The sequence below is a fragment of the Canis lupus genome, chromosome 5, assembly GCF_011100685.1.
Source record: "Canis lupus familiaris isolate Mischka breed German Shepherd chromosome 5, alternate assembly UU_Cfam_GSD_1.0, whole genome shotgun sequence".
NCBI classification, from domain to species: domain Eukaryota; kingdom Metazoa; phylum Chordata; class Mammalia; order Carnivora; family Canidae; genus Canis; species Canis lupus.
In genome coordinates, this window is record NC_049226.1 from 30,795,175 (window position 1) to 30,814,778 (window position 19,604).

Below are 19,604 nucleotides of genomic sequence, written 5' to 3' on the forward strand. Positions count from 1 at the left end.
GATCACGCCCTGGGCTGCAGGTGGCGCTAAACGGCTGAGCCACCGGAGCTGCTCTATTTTTAATTTTTTGAGGAGCCTCCATACTGTTCTCCACAGTGGCTGCACCTGTTTGTGTCCCCACCAGCCACGGGTGAGGGTTCCTTTCTCTCCGTGTCCTCGCCAATGCTGGTTACCTCTTGTTTTTTTTTATGTTAGCCATTCTGACAGGTGCGAGGAGCGATCTCATGGTGGGTTTGACTGACATTACCCCAATGATTAGAGGTTGAACTGGATTCAAACTCGGATCCGATTGGCATCACTGACCCTGCGTGGCCCATCTGGAAGTGCCTCGAATAGCGCTACGCAGCCAGCCGAGTGCAAAAAGGGATTTGTTACATGGGAATAACGTAAAAATTTTTCGGAAACAGAGGCAGGTCACTACTTTTTTTTTAATAAATTTATTTTTTATTGGTGTTCAATTTGTCAACATACAGAATAACACCCAGTGCTCATCCCGTCAAGGGCCCCTTCAGTGCCCGCCACCCAGTCACCCCCACCCCCCGTCCTCCTCCCCTTCCACCACTCCTAGTTCGCTTGGCAGGTCACTACTAATTAGATATTTGGGAAAGCTACAAAACTTCTATCCATCATTATGCCAGGGTCACTTCTGGGACTGAGTAACAACAATAAAAAAGAAAAAAAGCAATTATTAGGAACTGAAATTTTTAAAAAAGATTATTTATTGATTTATTCATGAGAGACCCAGAGAGAGAGGCAGAGACACAGGCAGAGGGAGAAGCAGGCTCCCTGCAGGGAACCCAATGTGGGACTCGATCCCAGGACCCCGGGGTCACGACCTGAGCAAAGGCAGACACTCTACGGCTGAGCCATCCCGGCATCCTGGAACTGGAATTCCAAGGGAAAGCATACAACTGCAGGTTATGTAATGGCTTCCTCAAAGTGGAGATTTTTTATTTCCACTCTCTTCACAGTAAATGACCAAATGCAGTGACTCTTCTTACTGGGTTGGTCCTGGCTGGTTTGTCATCGATCCTCATAACCCACATCTCTGGTTCCTAGTCCCATGGGTTCTGGGATTATCAGCCTCGCTCCTACTGTTTTACGGTCAGCTTGATTAAAAAATTTAATTATTTTTGCAAAGGCAATAGGCCCACATGGTTCAAACTCTAAAAAAACCAAAAAGGGTATCGCGTGAAGGGTCTCCCTTCAACAGCGCACACAGCGCTTACTGTCACTAGCAGCTCGCGCATCCTGTGGGGGTGGCCATGCACGCACATGGGGGAAGCACACAGATGTTTCTGTTTTAGGAGAAGAGCAGTCTTTCCCCCTGTGGGTCTGTCTCTCTCTCACCTGACTACCAGTAGGGCCTTCCCCACGGCAAACAATTCCGCAGCACCAACTCCGTGCCTTTGATTTAACCTGGTTCCGAGCCTGTCTCCCCAGTGACAGCCCCCGATCCCACAGGGAAGGGGTGCACCCCACAGGTCTGCCTCACTTCACATACCCATCGAGGTCGCCTGCTGACAAGCTCCTGTCTGACCTGGCTAAAAGCCAGAGGTTCCCGTGACCTCTTTTTCCCCTTGGATACGATGATTTGTGGGAAAAGCTCACAGAACGCAGGGAAACGCTTGCTCACATTCAGCAGCTCATGAGAGGACACGATGAAGGCCACAGGTGGGCAGCAGAGGAGATGCACAGGGCAAGGCTTGGGAGGGTCCCGAGCACAGGGGCTTCTGTCCCCATGGGGTTGGGGTGCATCACCCCCGACCCCCCACCCCACCCTGGGGTGGATGTGTCCACCAGCCCTCAGAACCTTGACTATTGTGGTTTCACGGAGGCGACCCCACATGGGCGTGATGGATTATTAACTGTCCCCAGCCCCCTCCCCTCTCTGAGAGACAGGGGTTCAGGGCTGGAAACTCTAAGCCTCCAGTCCTGGCTCCGTCTTTCTGCCGCTCGGACCCCAGCCAGGAGCCAGGCCAGGAGCCCACCCGGAGTCACCCCCCAGAGTCACTTTGAGGGGATGGAGGAGGCTCCCAGGAGTTCACGAGGGTTTCAGGAGCTCCATGTGCTGGGAATGGGGATGAAAACTAAATGTAACTTTCTTACTATAAATCACAAGATCGCAGCACCCTCCTCCCTCTTTTGTACATGATAGCATTTGATGCCAGCATTCCTGCACATTGATCCTGTCGTAGCTTGTTTACTCGTTGAACATTAACCCTCACGGACGATTTCCTTTGCTTACAGAAGGACCCTCCCCGTTCTTTCATAGCTTCAATTTTATATGACATAAGGATGTCCCACATTTTTTTTTTTTTTTTAATGAGTGCGCTCTAGATCATCGGATGTCGTGTGGTCTTCCTGGTCTTTTACTATTGTTACTATAAGGCTCAGGGGTGGAGTGTCTGCCCTTGGCTCAGGGCGTGACCCCGGGGTCCTGGGATCAAGTCCCATATCGGGCTCCCCACATGGAGCCTGCTTCTCCCTCTGCCTGTGTCTCTGCCTCTCTCTGTGTCTCTCATGAATAAATAAATAAAATCTAAAAAAAAAAAAAAAAGGCCAGGCCATAGTTATTTTGATGACCTCTGGCCTTATTTTTGGAGCATCTGGTGGAGCCCAGAATATTTAACACATTTCACCTTTGGTCAGGAGCAGGTGTTCTGACTCTGATCAAACAGACACACGTACTCTGTCTCAAAAAAAAAAAAAAAAATCCCTTAAAGACCAGAAACAAGAGACGTTTCACAAAAGTCAATCCAGAAGTTTTGGAGATGAGAGACCACTTGTCAGCATCAAAGTCCAACTGCCCAAGCACCACCGAGATTCGGCTGTGACCCAGGAGGCCAGGCAGCCTGCCTGGACGTGGTGGCTGCTGGAAACTGCTTACAGGACGGCTCCCCAAATGGATGGGGGCTCTCATGGGGTCACTCACATAGCCCGCTCTTCTTTAAGGAGGCCAGGACAGCGCATGGTGAAGGACTTCATACGCCCACCCAGCTCAGGTTCCAGAAGGCAAATGTGGGCTAGATGTCTCGCCAGGTTCAGAAAAGGTCTGTCAAGCTCCTGGCATTCTACTTTGAGCAGGCCACCGGGCTCCGCTCGAGCATGTGAGTGAGTGCAGGGCTCAGACAGTGGGCTTGGTGGCCAGGGTTACAGGTGCCAGCACCATGTCCTTAAAAAAAATCCCAGTGTTGGGTCAGGTTGGCTCAGCTAATAAGAAGTGGTGCTGGGACTACAGTCACAGAACTGCGCCAGCCTCAAGATCTATTACTTCTCTTTTATGTAACACATTTAGCTGCATAATGACAAGAAAATCCTGCAGGTCAGTTGTAGCAAATGATGTTTATTTTCCAGACTTAACGCACTCCACGTATTCTCCAGCCAAAGACTAATTCTAAAGCTTGTTAGAGGAAATGTTTGGTTTCAGGAATAGATGTACTTACAATATCTTGCGTTCCTTTTTTTTGGGGGGGGGGAAGATTTTCTTTATTCATGAAAGACACAGAGGCAGAGACACAGGCAGAAGGAGAAGCAGGCTCCCTGTGGGGAGCCCGATGTGGGGACTCCATCCCAGGACCAGGGGTCACGCTCTGAGCCAAAGGCAGACACTCAATCACTGAGCCCCCCAGGCCTCCTTGTGTTCCTTGTCATACTTGTGAATGCCTGGCAGATAACACCATGCAGGTGATCTGTTCCAGAGCTAGAGTCGGCTGTGCTGTGATGGCAGGACGTGTGCAGGGCGTGAGCTGCATCACAGCAATGGGATGCCCCCAGCAGGTGGCCTGAGCCCCGGTCTGGCACTGAGTGACTATGTCTCACTAGGTCAGTTTGATATGAATAGACACACCCCAGCCTGGGTTTTATTTTATTTTTTTAAAGATTATTTATTTGTTCATGAGAGACACAAAGAGAGAAAGAGGCAGAGACATAGGCAGAGGGGGCCCATATGCAGGGAGTCTGATGTGGGACTCAATACCGGGACTCCAGGATCACAACTTGGGCTGAAGGCAGGCGCTAAACCACTGAGCCACCCAGGCATCCCCCAGCCTGGGTTTTAAAAAGCTCTGCTCAATGAACACTTCTTAATGAAAGACTATTTTAGACGTAGTTCTGGGCTTCTGGGGTCCCAGGGTGCCCTCCTTCTCAGGTTAAAAATGAGGACAGTGGCCAGAGAGGGGAAGTGACATGTTTGAGGGTCACCGGCAGAACCAGGAGGAGAGGTGGTGGGATGGACGCTTAGGAATGCGTCCTGAAGAAGGGTTGAAGGAGCCTGGAGGGTCAGCCTGGAGAAAAAGAAAGATGTTTTGGGCATCCCAAGTGGCTCAGCAGTTTGGTGCCACCTTCAGCCCAGGGCGTGATCCCAGAGTCCCGGGATCGAGTCCCAGGTCGGGCTCTCTGCATGGAGCCTGCTTCTCCCTCTGCCTGTGTCTCTGTGCCTCTCTCTCTCTCTCTCTCTCTGTGTCTCTCATGAATAAATAAATAAAATCTTAAAAAAAGAAAGATGTTTTATTTTATTTTTTATTTTTTTTAAGAAAGATGTTTTAAAATAAGTAAAGGTAGCTCATGCAAAGAAAAAACAAACAAACAAACAAACAGATTTATTCTGTATGGCCCAGGACGTAAAGCAGTATTCACATATGGAAACTACCGAAGGGCTTTTCCAGCACAGCAGCCCCCAGAGAGGCTGCCTTGGGAGGGGATGAGCTCCCCGTCCCTGGGCGTGTTCAAGCACTGGGCAACCATTTGGCATGGATGCTGCAGAGGATATTCCTATCAGACTGGACCAGATGCTCCTTCAAGTTTCTTGCAATTCCAGGAATCAGATCCTCTTCAAAGGTGTCTCAAAAATGCCAGTCAACCCATAGATTAAAAAAAAACCACAGTTGTCGCTGCGTCGGGGTGCAGCGGTAAGCCTCCCCCACTCCTGAGTGGATCCCTGGGACCACTGTGGTTCTGGGGGCGGGGTTATGAAAATAAGCCACCATCTCCCCTGCACGCCATTGGACAGGCGGTTGCTTAATATTCATGAGGCTCCGCGGGATTCCGGTTGTTCCAAGGCCTCGCGAAACGTAGGGGGCGGGCCTCACGGGGCCAGGCGTCCTCTGATTGGCTGTCCTTACAGAGAGGTGGCCTTCGATTGCCTGGTGTAGAGGCGACGCAGACGTCACCGGGGCGGGACATTTGAAGGCCCATTCTCTAGGTTTCGGGTCGTGAGGACCGGGCCGGCGCGCACTCGTCCCCCGCGGGGTCAGTCCGTGACTTTTTCCCTGTTAGTGCGTCACCAGCACTACAGCCTTAGAGCACCCGTCCCGAGCGCTGTCCTGTCATGGCAGAGCCGGGCTCGTTACTCCCGACCCCCGCCCGCAGGCTGGGGCTGTGGCCGCTGTGCCCGCCCGAGGTCCAGCGCGGGCGCTGGGGGTGGGGACCGCAGGGAGCCCTCAGGTCTGCGCCTGCGCAGAGCCGTCCGGCCGCGGCCCGCCCCCTTCGCCGGGGTGACGCGTCCCCGGTTGCCACGGAGACGCGCGGTTTACCCGCCGGGTCTGCGGGGGCCGCAGCTGCAGGTGGGGTGCGAACCTGTGTTCAGCGGTTCCCGAAGGCGCCACGGCTAGTGCAGGCGGCCCACTCTCTGACCCCCTGCCTGGAACCCCGGCCAGCCCCCGCCGGCCTCCTCTCCACCTCCCCTGGGCTGCTCGGGTGCGTTTTGAGTCCGCACCCGGACGGACTCGGGGAGCCATGGGATGCTGGGAGGCCCGGGTCCTGAGGGGCGTGGGCGGGAAGCTATGTGTGTGTGGGGAAGGAGTGGTGCTGCGTGCGGAGCAGGTGCGGAGGTGGTGGGAGCAGGTGCGGAGGTGGTGGGAGCAGGTGCGGAGGTGGTGGGAGCAGGTGCGGAGGTGGTGGGGAGCAGGTGCGGAGGTGGTGGGAGCAGGTGCGGAGGTGGTGGGGAGCAGGTGCGGAGGTGGTGGGGAGCAGGTGCAGAGGTGGTGAGAGCAGGTGAGGAGGTGGTGGGGAGCAGGTGCGGTGGTCGGGAGAGGAGGTGTGGCGGTGGTCAGGAGCAGATGCGGAGCAAGGTGCCGGGATGGGAGCAGGTGCGGTGGTGGGGAGAGCAGGTGTTCTCCCCCACTTGCGGCCACCTTCTGGCTTTCCTTTGTCCTGCGGAGGGTTCAGAGGTTTTGTATCACCTGCTGAGTAGGCTCCACACCCAGCTCTCGGTGTACAGATGGCCGTAGGTATTCATTTGTTCAGGAAACATCGCTGGGTTCCTCAGTCCACAGAATCTCCTAAAAGTGAACACTGCCTAGGACCCAGCCATTCTGATGAATGGGTGCCTGTGGTCAGCGAAAGACGTGTGAGAACATCCTAGCGTTCTCACAACAGCCCCATGCTGGAACCCCCTATACTCATACACAGTAGGAGAGACAGGTGGGTGTGGTGTACTGGCGGCGGCGTACTGCCCAGGAGCAGAACCCACAGGCTACATACAGCTCTGTGGACAACGGGATGAATCTTACCACCGTAATGTCAGGTGAGGGAGGTCAGATATAAGAGTACACGCTGGGTGATTCCATTTACGTGAAAACCCAAACACCAAAACCAATTTCTAGTGTTAAGAGTGGGAACAGTGGTCACATTGTGGGGACGTGGGTGGAGGGTGGTGACCAGGAGGGAGCTGACGTGCTGGCTGCACCAATGTGTTCATTGTGTGTACAGATGATGATGATGTATGCACTTCTTTGGTACGTATATCACACTTGAACAAACACATAAAAAAAGGACATACTGCTCTGGGTGAAACTAAATGAATGTCTGCCTTTGTGACCAGGACTTTGGAAAGCAGAAATGGCCAAACTCCTCCAACCTCCACCCAAGTTCTTGCCTGAAGAGTGGCACATCGCTAACAAGAACCAGTACCACAGAGCAGAGGCTCAAAGGTCCCGGTCCGAACGCCTGGTGGCAGAAAGCCAGAGGCTTGTGGATGAGATTGAAAAGACCACAAGAAAGTCTCAGAGCGATGTAAACAAGAAACTAGGTAAGACCCACGCCTGGATGTGATGGTGAGGCGGAGCTGTGCTGACGTTTGCAGTCCATGTTCGGGCGTGGCAATGTAGTGGCATACAGGGGGGACACGTGTGTATCGCTCAGGTTCTGTGTTTAACTTCACTGCCTTGAGACAGATGCGTCGTAACCCATCCTGCTTTCCAGCCCTCCATCATTCCTTTTTTTATGGATAAAAAAAAAGGTTTTATTTACTTATTTGACAAAGAGGAGAGAGAGAGAGAACAAGCAGGAGGAGTAGCAGGCAGAGGGAGGGGGAGAAGCAGACCTCCCACTGAGCAGGGAGCACAGTACGGGACTCGATCCCAGGATGGGGACACATTTCTGGAGCTAGAAAGCAGAAGGCCTGGTGGCTACACATGTAGGGACTGCAGAGATCCTGCGTGGGTGGGGACCAGAGATGCTGGCCACTGCCTGCCACACATTCACACTGCAGACACCTGGAGATGCTCAAAATCAGAAGCATCAGGTTACCTCTGAAGCTGGAAGCTGAGGGAAGGGACTGGAGACCAGACTGGCTGGAAGCCTGTGAAGAGCCCACTCCTGGCCCCTCCTCCCCCCAGCGGAAGGCTCAAGGCCAAGGATGTGATGAACCTCTTCACTTTGCACTAATTCCTCTGCCCCCTGCTTCCTGGGACACTGGTAGCTGGGCTTCTGTGCTCGGTTGGGAGATTGGCAGATGTGTTTGTGGGGAAACCCACGAGGGGGTCTATGTACCATAATCCCCTGGGGATTATTCAATGAGACACTCAGGCTGACTGGTTACTCTGGACATCCAAGTGCTGTGGCATGCAAGCCCTGACCCTGCATAGAGAGGTTCCAGTTAGCACGCTAGCATCGTCATCTCAAGTACACTCAGGTAGGGTTAGAGACACTGAGGAGAGCCTCTAGCAGGACACTCAGACACAGCAGAAGAAAAAATATGCCATAAAATATTCAGGAAATTTGGAGAAGGCATTGCATCCATGAAACAAGAGAGTCTTAACAAAGAACGTTCAGGGAATAAGAACGCATCCTTGGGAATTAAAAATACGAGAGCACATTTGTGAAAATCAGAAGAGGGTTTGAAAGAGAAAGTTAGGGATCCCTGGGTGGCGCAGCGGTTTGGCGCCTGCCTTTGGCCCAGGGCGCGATCCTGGAGACCCGGGATCGAGTCCCACATCAGGCTCCCGGTGCATGGAGCCTGCTTCTCCCTCTGCCTGTGTCTCTGCCTCTCTCTCTCTCTCTGTGACTATCATAAGTAAATAAAAAAAAAAATTAAAAAAAAAAGAAAGAGAAAGTTGAAGAATCTCCAGGAAATAAGGGAAAAAAGGACAAAGGGATGGATGGATGGATAATAGAGAGGAAGGGTGAGAATCGGGACCCACAGGGAGGCTCCTTATCCAACAGAGATTCCAGAATGGGCGCAGAGAGGAGGAAGAGAGGAAACTGTCTGCAGAGGAATCCTAGGAAACCCCCTAGAGCTGGGGGTCTGTTTCTGGCATCTGGCTTCATGATGGAGTAAGGCTGACACCAGGAAAATAGAGAGGAGACCCCTGGAAGGCTTGCAGGTCGCATGCAGAGGATCAGGACTCAGAACGGCATCAGCCCTCTCCGCAGGAGCTCTGGAGACGAGGAAATGAAGCCCCGTCATCAAAATTCTTGGTGAAAATCACCTTTATCCTGGGAATCCACACACAGTCAAAGCCAAACGATGAAGGTGGAATGAAGGCATTTTCAGGCCAGCATGCTTTCAAAAATTTCTGAGGAGGGCGTCCTTCGGCGGGTGGATGGGGCATGAGCAGGAGCAGATGACAGCTGGGCAGGGGACGGCGGCAGGTGCGAGGCTGAGAATGTTCTAGAACAGGCAGCCAGTGGGCTGCGTGGGCAGGAGGAGAAAGTGCTCCTGGGCAGAGGTCCTGGGAGGAAGCAAAGCCAGTGGGTTCCTTGGTGGGCTGGAGTGTTGTAATGAGCATCTGGAGAATGAAACAAAAAGCACAGCTTCCAGCCCCTCCAAACACAAACAGAAAATTGTGCGGGAGATGATGTGGATGGTAGCACAGTGTGTGGCTCGGGTGTGAATAGCAGTTACGTGTTTGCTGTGTATAAACAGTGTGAAGCTCTTCTGTAACAGGATGTGCAAGGCAGCCGCACCAGGAGCCTGTGGCTCAAGAGCAAATGCTGGTCTTTCAGTCACAGGAGATTGGTGGACGCCACTAAAACTGATCAGAATAAATAGTGCTGTGAGCAAATGCCCGAAGGAATTCCGAAAGCATTTTCTTAAGCTTCTTAGCGATTGCTCCTGGGACGCCTGGGAGCAGGTGCAGTTAGCTAATCGCCTGAGTCTTGATCTCAGCTTAGGTCATGATCTCAGGTCCCGGGATGGAGCCTGGGCCACGTGCTCAGCCGAGAGTTTGCTGGAGATCCGCTCTCTCCCTCCACCCCTCCAACCCTTGCCTCTAAAATCATCAATCAGTCTTTAAAAAAAATGCAGTTGCTCCCAGAAAGTGGGAGTTGGGGGTGGACAGGTCCAAGAGCTGTGACACTCTCACTGTTCCTACGACTCAGACGACGTACATCTGTATCTTTGACAAAATCAAGTTCTTCAAAATAGCCGGCATTGAAGAATTAGAGTCATGTGCGTGGATGATGTTTGCATTAAATTAGATGCTGACTTGGTACAGCAGGGGCCCCTCCCTCCCTCTGCCGCCCCCACCCCACACACCCCTAACCAGCACTCCCTGGACAGGGGCCCCTGCGTGGTTTGAGGATGGCCCTGTGGTGTCTCACCCTGGAGCTGGTGGCACCCTATGCTTCTTTGTGTGCCACAGAACAGAGACTCGAGGAAGTCAGGTTCTGGAAGAAGGAGCTGGATGACAAGCTGGAGCAGCTAGTGTGCACCACAGAGGACCTGCTCACTTATCAGACTAGGCTGCAGAACGCCCTGGAGAGCCTGAAGGAGCCCCTGCACATCACCCAGATGTGCCTGGAATACAGGTGGGGGGTCCTCCAGAGTCACTGCCTGGGGTGGGGGATAGGGGGCCACGGGGACAGGTGTGGCGGGGGGTGTGGTGGATGGTGCGGAATCCATGCCTGGCAGCTGAAAGAGCTCTTCACTACCTTAACTTAAATATAAGGTTTGGCTGCAGGGACTCAGGGGACTGAAGTAACACTGAATTTAAATCAGGCAGTTCGTCCTCTCTCAGAGTTAGGGGGCCTGGAGGTGGTCGCTGCAGGGCTGGCACAGTGCTAGGGTTCCAGGCCTCTGGGTCTCACTACTCCGCCACATGGGTTCACTTCCCGTGTGACCTCGTGACTCCAGACGGCTGCCAGAGCTCTAGCCGTTCCTTCCCATGTCCAGCAAGGAGGAATAATTAGGTATTCCCTGTGTGCCTCCCGTTGACGGGAGGTTGGTCACCAGGCCACACCAGCAGAACCTGGGAGCCTGATGTCTTTATTCTGGATAGGCAGAGTGGGTGGGTTCCTGGAGGACGAGTTTGGTCTCATCCGCAGAGCTGCAGGCCCTATACTCCAAGGGGAAGTTAGGATATTTGCATGAAACGGCCACAGGGCGTTGGGGACGTGCAGTGAACACCCTGGGTGGGCGTGGGCATCGCAGTCCTGTTGCCAGCACAGGGCGCCTTTCTGGGCTCAGATTCTCAGAACCGTGAGGACCGGGTCTTGTTTCCAGGAAGGGGGCACATGTCTGGCGATTTGAGGTCACAGGAGCCTTTTCTAATGAGCGGGTTAGAAGGAGGAGTCTGGGGAGTGGACCTGGTGTAGTTGTGACCGGGGTCGCTGACCCACAGACGCTGCTCCCGCTCCAGAGGGTGAGGGGGATGTCACAGATGCCGACTCGCGTCCGGGTCCTCCTCCGTCCCAAGGTTGGGACAGCGTCACGTGGACAGGCCCCCCGCGCACCTGGCTGCTGACCGGCCCCCTCCTCTGGGCAGGGACAAGCGCATTGGCATCGACCTGGTGCATGATGAGGTGGAACAGGAGCTGCTGAAGGAGGCTGAGGTCATCCACGGGGTCATGGCCCTGCTGACCCGCACCTTGGATGAGGTGACTGAGCAGATCAGGTGCGGCTGTGAGGCCCCAGTGTGGGGGTGGCTGGGCTCACCCCGTGGCACCCCAGGGGCCGTTTCCTGCCCTGGCTCTGGCCCCTCCCATCAGCACCGGGCAGCGAGCTCTCGGCTGGCAGAGGAACATTAAGATCCGGGCTGGGTTCTTGAACTGGGGCCCCGGGGTTGGGATGGGGGGACCCGGCAGAGGGGAGCAGGGATTGCGCCTATGCCAGACTGGCTTCGGCCGGCTTCCCAGTCTCCCATCCCTGCCCCTGGATCCTGTGGGCACTGCGGAGGGAGACGCACCTCTGCCCTCCTCCCCAGGCTGAACCGCTCCGCCAAGTACAACCTAGAGAAGGATTTGAAGGACAAGTTTGTGGCCTTGACCATCGACGATGTTTGCTTCTCCCTCAACAACAACTCCCCAGGCATCTACTACTCGGACAGTGTTGTGAGAGTTGAGCCACAGTGAGTGGGTCCCGTTCCTGTCCCTGTGTCCCGTCCCCGCACACCCCCCAGCAGGTCCGCTCAGCCAGGCTGCAGGCCATCTGAGGCTCCTGGACCCGCGACCATGCGGATTCCTCGTGAGGCAGCCTTGCCAGAGCCTCTCCTCCAGCACAGTGGGTGCTGGCGTTGGCCTGGGGTGGCAAGTGCATGGTGCGCCCAGGCCCTGTTCATGGATCCCAGCCGTGGCCTTGCTGGCGTGTGTGGGCCAAGTGCAGCGGGTGGGTAGGCGGCCCACGGTCCCCAGAGCCCAGCACAGGAGCCATCCACACAGGCTGACCTCTGGGCTGGTTCTGCCCCGACAGCTGCTGCCTGCCCTCCGTGTCCTCCTCCCCTGACCTTATGCTGAGACTCTCCTGTTGCTGCAGAAGCGATTCCTGGTCAAACTAGCCATTTACTCATTCACTCATTCATTCACTCACTCACTCGTTCTGTCAGGAAAGATAGGATCCCATTCCAGTCACTGGGCCGTAATCCATGGTCGTTAGTGTTGGGCCGTCACGTTGTCCCTACCCGTGCTCCCTGCCCAGGTGATGCAGGCTTCCAGTCTCAGTTTCCCTCCTCTGTGACATGGGGGCCATAGGGCGGCTTGCGAAGTCTCGTGGGGATGAGGGGCGATGCTGTGTGTGCAGGGTGGGCCCAGAGCCTGACCCCAGGCAGGGTGGTTTCCCCAGAGTGACGGCCACTATGGGCTGTGCCTAGAGACGGAGACACGTTCTGGGTGCTCCCGGCCATGGCGGGGGGATGGGGGTGCAGGCTGAGCCCCTGTGCATTTTGGCCCTGTGTCCTCTGCATGCAGTCTTCTGCCACCCAGATGCGCCCTGAGGGAACATGTGGGTCCCCTTTCAGCTCCGTGAGTCTGGAGGACTGGCTGGACTTCTCCAACACCAATGTGGAGAAGGCGAACAGGCAGAGAAACAACTCCCTGGCGCTGAAGGCCCTGGTGGACCGGATCCTGTCCCAGACAGCTGACGACCTGCGCAGGCAGTGTGACATGGTGGACACGGCATTCCAGATGGGGCTGAAGGAGACCAAGGCCGCCAGGGACCAGCTGGCTGCCCACCTGGCCAAGGTGAGCTCCCCACACAGCCAGGCCAGGTGTGTGCTCCCGGGTCCCTGGGGCGTGGGGCTTGTCGACATGTCTGCCTCTTAATGACAGGGCTTGGGCCTTGGGGGATGGAGGGGCCTTTGCCCCACCTTGGACCTCAGGTCGTCCCATGTGAGATGTCTCCCTGGGCTGTACAGGGCTGACACCTGATGTTCCCTGAGCACAGTGACTGCGAACCCCACCGCGGGGCCGGGATTCTGGCTCCTCCTGTTCCTCCCCGGGTGTGCCACTGGATGGGCTTCAGAACCAAGTCCTGATGTTTAGCATGTGTGGACTGCTGTGTAAATGCTTCCACCAGGCTCAGTTTCAAGCTGCCTATTGAGCAGTGAGTGGGCAGGCTTCCTGGGTATTCGGCGATAGGGCCATGGGGCCAGCACCGGGGCTCCTCTCACCCGATGCAGAGCATAGGTGGTGGGTTTGGAAGAAAGTACAGGGGCGCAGATCCAGGCATGGGGAAGGCTCTTGGCCTCCTGCCTCGCCAGGGACTCGGAGATGGAAGTAGCTACCTGGCGTGGGTCTCGTAGGCCCCCTGCATTCTACTAACTGGGAGGGGATCAGGGTGGCAGGTGACAACCGGTGGCCTCAGTAGTTCCTGGAGCCTGCCTGAGTGGTAAAGAAGGCAGAGGAGTTGTGCCCTCAGAGCCCTGGACAGTCAGCCTGCCCTCATGGTCAGCCCGCTGGGCCCATGGATGGTGCCAAGCTCTGACTGGCCCAGGGACAGGCAGGCTCTTGCGCCTGGCAGTATTTCTATGGTGTCAAAATGTCATAATATACAGGAAATTAGAAATATATGCGATACATTTAAGCTCCATTCTCTATTTACCTCATTGGCGAAGTAGGGGCAGCAGTACTCACCAGTTGGGGTGGGTTGGAGTTAAATCAGACTGCTCGGGTCACAAATCCAGAATCACGCAGTCACATATGAACGGCACACAGATTCGCACACACATGTGTGTGATTCACGTGATCTGTCGTCAGTACAAATCAGCAGCCAGTGATGATGATGATGATGATAATGTCCACAGAAGAGCTACAGGGCTTGCCAGTGGGGTAGGAACGTGTCTGGGCCTTGAGGGGCAAGTCTGAGGCTGGAAGGCAAGCAGAGGCCAGTCCTGGGTCCCACAGATTCCAGGACCTGCAGGGCTGAGGGTGCGCAAGGAACCCACTGGGTGGTCGGGACAGGCCGTGGCGATGCCCTGGGTCATGCTGGGTGGGATGAACCAGACAGGAGTGGTCCATGCTGTGGCCTCGTGTGTGGGAGGGACGGGCAGGACGACTGGGTAGCCCTGCCCCAGAAGAGGACTCAGATGCAGTCCTGTGTGCCATTCGCCTCACAAATTGTGGAAGGAAACAGGTTTGTCTGACCCAACACATGGAAAATACCACTTCAGTGTGTTAGCAGCGTACACGATTAACGATGTATTTTACAGTCTTTTCTGTAAAGTGATGTCTTTGAAAGCAGACGCGTGTCTTGCACTTCAGCCGGTCTGGTTGGGGTGAGGTTTGTGGGTGCTGGCGCAGCCCTGGGGATGGGACGCCCTCCCCCAAAGCCCACAAGTCACATGCAGTCACACTGACACTCAGAGGAGTCGTGGCCCAAGGGATAAAGGCAGGATCCCAAGGCGAAGGCAGGGGATGTACCACGGGGTCGCCGATCGCTGCCCCAGTGGGTGAGTGGCCTTGCTCCATGAGCGGCAGGGTCAGGGACCCAGTTCTATATCCCCCGGTTAACCTGCAGCCAGAAGACATAGGCCGAGAAGACCGTCCCCTGAGGGGACAGTGGGCTGACCTTGTTTTGTGCCTGGAGACACATCTGTTTCCTCACTGGGTGTACTTTAGCCTCAGCGAGATGGAGAAGTAGGAAAAAGAACGTTGACTATAACCCAGGGTTAAGTCATCTCGAGGGGATGGCAAACCACCTCTGTGAAGGGTCAGAGAAAAGCCTTCCTAGGCTTGGTGGGTGGAGAGGTGACAATCAGGGAATTCTGTAGGGATTTATAATGTGAGAAAGAAAACAGATGTCTACATATGGTCGTTGCCAACACCGATGATCAAGCAGTAACGCTTGAGTCTGGGTTTTCGGAGTACAGGTTAACAGACCACAGGCGGTAGTTCTCTAGAGTTAGTGTTTTCTGTCGTAATCTGGAGGCTGGTCCATCAGGACGCTCACTCGTAACAAGACTTTTACACCTTTCATCCTTGAAAATGTCTTTTTGTCGGGATCGGCTCTTGCCCCAGAAGAGCAACCTGTGGGTGTGGGTTCTTCACGGAGCCTCTTTCCCTTGTTTTGGGAAACAGATGTGCTGCACACTACTGTGGGAGTGGAGATCTAGCTCCTTGTTTTAATTTCCCACAGCACGGGGTGCAAAAAGCTGTGAGACCCACACTGCTCGGGATTCCAACCTGGGAAGTTGCTGAAATGGCTTTACACAAGTGCAAGCTTTGCACGTGATTATAGGCTGGATTCATTAAGGAATAATCCTAGGGATGCCTGGGTGACTGCTCGGGTAAGGGCCTGCCTTCAGCTCAGGGCGTGACCCCGGGGTCCCGGGATCAAGTCCCACATCGGGGTCCCCGCAGGGAGCCTGCTTCTCCCTCTGCCTGTGTCTCTGCTTCTCTCTCTGGGTCTCTCATGAATAAATAAAATCTTAAAAAAATATTTCATTAAGAAATACTAAGCTTCAGCAAAAGCTGATTTCGACAGCCATTCCATGTTTGATGGTAGTGGTTGAGGATGGTTCTTGGTCAGAAGCACTTCCGTCTCGGCCCCGAGTGGGAGTAAATCAGAGGGAAACCTCATCTCTGCGAAAACCCTCAGGTGCTGAGTCATTGGGGAGGATGGGTTCCACCCCTGACCACAAGGCACCCGTGCATGGTAGGCGAACCCAGGAGCTCAGGATGAGGACACTGGCACCCCTGGTTCAGTGGCACCCGACCCCGCAAGTGTTGCCTGCAAAGTGCTCTGTGACGGTTAACACGGCAGACGTGCCCCGCAGGCTCTGTTCACACCAGTTCCTGCTCAGCGCTTCCGGTCATACTGAGTCCGTGTTGTCTCATGTTCGGGAAAACACCTCCACTTGTGGCTTTCGCTCGGCTACTCACGGAGGCTGTGCCTGTCACTGCTGCAAGCAGTGTGGACGCCGCGCACCCACCACAATCGAGGGCATCAGGGCGCCTGGCCGTGCGTGGAGAGCCCGGGAGGACCATCCGAAGTCATGTACCTCGATTCTTGTGGACTGCCGACGCAGGTTCACGCCCTCAGCTCCTCCGAGCGGCTGTCGCCCTGCATACCCCCCTCCCGCCCCATCCTCAGCCGCCGCGGTCAAAGGCGAGGTGCTGAGCTCATGGGCAGCAGGTGGCCATCCTGCGTGGTGGGCGGATGGTCTTACTAGGGTGGCGCCTTGTTTCCATGTTTTGTGAAGGGATCCTGCCGGGAGGGGATATCTGTGTTAAACGTCCCCCGTTTCCGGTCACCACCTTCCATGCACTTGGGGAATCTGGTGAAAGGTGGCTGGTGTGGGGCAGCTGGGGTGCTGCGCTTTCAGCCCCGCGGTGCCATTGTGTGAGAGACGTGAGGCTTTGCAGTGTCACTGGTTAACAAGGCCGCCCCTCCCTGTGTCTCAGCCCGCTCTTCCTGCCTCGGCCTAATGAACGCGCTGTCCCCATGTGGCGGCAGGGCCAGCCCTGGGTAGCCATCGAGTCGTGACCGGGTCTGTGGGGATGCCTCAAACTCTCAGGGTGTCACTGTACCACCAGCCCTGCGCTGGGCGCACCTGCTGTGACAAACACTCTGCACCAACCCCGAGTGTTGGTAACAGTCAAACTGCATTTGGGACTCGATCCCAGGACCGCGGGGTCATGTCCTGAGCTGAAGGCAGATGCTCAACCACTGAGTCACCCAGGTGTCCAAGTGTGAAGGAGTTTAACTAAATTGGAAGCGGGAGCATCTGGACGCTGAGCTTAGGGCAGGGGTGCCTGAGTGTCTGCGTCGGTTGAGTGTCTGACTCTTGACTCTGGCTCAGGTTGTGATCTCGGAGTCCTGGGTTCGAGGCCTGCATCCCGCCTGGGGCTCAACGGGGACTCTGCTTCTCCCTCTGCCCCTCCCCCTGCCCATGCTCTCTCAAATAAATCTTAAAAAAAAATAAAAGGAGGGGGACCCCTGAGTGTGGCTCAGCAGTTTAGCACCTGCCTTCGGCCCAGGGCATGATCCTGGAGTCCCAGGATCGAGTCCCACATTGGGCTCCCTGGATGGAGCCTGCTTCTCCCTCTGCCTATGTTTCTGCCTCTCTCTCTGTCTCTCATGAATAATTAAATCTTTAAAAAAATAAAATAAAAGGAAAGCATAGGAAAAGTTCAGAAAACCAAATGCAACATGTAGGTCTCATTTGGGTTCTAATTCGAACAAACCAACTCTTAAAATATGGGACAATGAGAGAAACTTGAATACCGTATGTATTACATGATACTAAAAAATTTTGGGGGGCATAATAAAGATATTGTCGTTTTGCTAAAGGAAAAAAGAGAACCTTACATTTTAAAGACACGTGCTCAACAATTCAAGACTAACGTGACATAATGCCTGGGCTTTGTTAACGATGACTGAGCTGATGGGCAGGGTTGGGACGGGAGAGAATGGCTGTGTGTTGGTTGTCACCGACGCTGATGACGGGCTCGTGAGGTCATTATCCTGTCAACTGCGTGTGTCTTGGAATCTCCAGGATGCAAAGTGAAAAATTAAAAAATGCTTAAAGAAGAAATAAATTTTGGGGGCACCCGGCGGTGCTCAGTGGTTGGTCATCTCCCTTTGGCCCAGGGTGTGACCCCGGGGTCCTGGGATCGAGTCCCATGTTGGGCTCCCCGCAGGGAGCCTGCTTCTCCCTCTGCCTGTGTCTCTGCCTCTCTCTGTGTCTCTTGTGAATAAATAAATAAAATCTTTAAAAAATAAGATTTTAAACTAGTTAAACATTAATCTAAATACCCAAGTAATTTCTGAGCAGTGTCTTCCTGTGCACAAAGCCACCAGAAAGAATAGCGGGAACCAGTTGTGTGGGGAGCCACCCAGGCCTCCAGAGGGACCGCGTGCCAACGTGCAGATGTGCAGGGAAGTGGGCTCAGGTCCACCGGCAGCTTCCCAGTCCTTCCCCGTCCCCCCCACCCCCCACCCAGGGGGGATGAGGCAACAATGGCCGGTCATGTCCATTCCGTCCCCGGGGTTCCGAGGGCGGGCGAGGCCCCTGGCCACCAGCAGTCACTGCTGCGTGGAGGGGTGGTCAGGCGCATTGCAGGGCCCAGCTGGGCGCATCTCAGGTCCCCTGTCACTGTCTGACGTGACCACACAGCCCTCAGCGTGTCTGCTGCGGCGTCTGAGAAGCACGGCCCACCTTCACGTCCTCGTGCCCTTCCGTCAGGTCATGGAAGAGATCGCATGCCAGGAGAAGAACATGACGGTTCTGGAGAAGGCCATCCTTGATCAAGAGGGGCCTGCCAAGGTGGCTCACACGCGCCTGGAGACCCGAACACGCAGGCCCAACGTAGAGCTGTGCCGCGATGTCGCACAGTACCGGCTGGTCAAGGAAGTCGGCGAGATTGCCCAGAATGTCGGAAGGTAGGTGGACGGCCCCGGCGAGGCAGCCAGGGGGCGCGGGGGTGGCTCTGGGGTCCAGGACTCCCGTTCTCCACTAAACACAGAAAACGGGTCCCGGAGTTTAAATCTGTCTGGAGCCCAAATCCTGAAGTTTCAGTAATGACCCACAGTTTTCCACGTGGGCCCTTGTTGGGGTTTCCCTCCTGAGGGCTGGTGGTGGCCTCAGATCTGAAATCTCTGTGAGGAGATGGGGTGGCCGGGTGTCCACTGGCTTGGTCCTGAGCTCAGGGACTCACCCTGAGGGAAGGGTGGACCGAACGGGCCCTACTGTCCCTCCCTCAGGCTGAAGGAGGCCCTGGCACAGGCGCAGGTGGAGCTGAAGGGCCTGAACCGCCGGCAACTGGCGCTGCAGGAGGAAGTCCAGGTCAAGGAGAACACCATCTACATCGACGAGGTGCTCTGCACCCACATGAGGAAGTCCATCCCCCTGCGGGATGGGGGCGACCAAGGCCAGTGGGCCAGGGGCCTGCGCCCCGACACCATCTGCTGAGGATGGCACTTCACACACTGATTAAACCCTGGTCACCGTCCCTGGACCAACCTCACTCTCATTTGGGGGAGTGGGCCTGCAGGAGGGGCCCCAAGGCTTGGGTGGGGCCTGGAGGCTGAGGCCCGGGGGGCTGGTGGGGCAGCGCTGGCCCGAGTTAGGTCCCCATGTGCCCACATCCCACAGGCCGTTCTTAGGCCCTGGGGAGCCGTCCAGGGCCCAGGAGGCTTCGTTCAAGTTGGGGGCAGTGGAGTGCAGGTCTGCATCCCTGACTCAGCTCCCCATCTTGTCCTGCTTGTGACACAAGCCCTGCACCCCTGGCCCTGGAGCCCCCAAATGTCTGGGTCCCTCTGGGTCTGGGAGAAGGGAAGAGGACGCACAGGGCCCTCCAGTTCCTGGGACGTCAATGGGTGGCTCCTGTCGGGGGGGGTGCGTAGGGTCGTGGGTGGGGGGCTACTCTGGGGGCCGCCGCAGTGTCAGGACTGTGGGCAAGAGGGGGGCAGGGGGGATAGGGAGATGCCCCCTCCAGCTCCAGGGCTGGGCTGTCTGGGATCTTCCCTCCTGAGTGTAAACATGTATGTTTGCTGTTGGTCTCCAGACCAGTCAATAATCATTGGGAGCATTTTTCTTTTTTTTCATTCTCAAGTAACTGTAAAACCAGAAAAAACATCCTCCGTTCCTGCCACAGATTCAGTTCAGCGGCTAGGAGTGTAGGCTGTGGAGACAAAGCGGGGTCGAGGGTCCTTGGCGCCCACCCCA

The 19,604-nt window shown here is 55.4% G+C and overlaps 1 protein-coding gene across 1 annotated transcript; it reads left to right on the top strand.

Annotated features, from left to right (window-relative positions):
* The first annotated feature begins 5,517 nt into the window (after window positions 1-5,517).
* On the top strand, window positions 5,518-18,888 carry TEKT1 (tektin 1). The gene is made up of 8 exons (NM_001003097.2): window positions 5,518-5,697; window positions 6,824-7,030; window positions 9,867-10,032; window positions 10,989-11,117; window positions 11,427-11,570; window positions 12,456-12,678; window positions 18,123-18,319; window positions 18,641-18,888. The coding sequence occupies exons 2-8, from the start codon at window positions 6,841-6,843 to the stop codon at window positions 18,846-18,848; spliced, it is 1,257 nt and encodes a 418-aa protein (NP_001003097.2). The 5' UTR covers window positions 5,518-5,697; window positions 6,824-6,840; the 3' UTR covers window positions 18,849-18,888.
* Window positions 18,889-19,604: the final 716 nt, after the last annotated feature.

Coding starts and splice junctions, on each gene's coding strand:
- TEKT1 (NM_001003097.2), top strand. CDS start 6,841: ATGGCCAAACTCCTCCAACCTCCACCCAAGTTCTTGCCTGAAGAGTGG. Junction 7,031..9,866: donor CGATGTAAACAAGAAACTAG/GTAAGACCCACG, acceptor TGTGTGCCACAG/AACAGAGACTCGAGGAAGTC. Junction 11,571..12,455: donor GTTGTGAGAGTTGAGCCACA/GTGAGTGGGTCC, acceptor GTCCCCTTTCAG/CTCCGTGAGTCTGGAGGACT.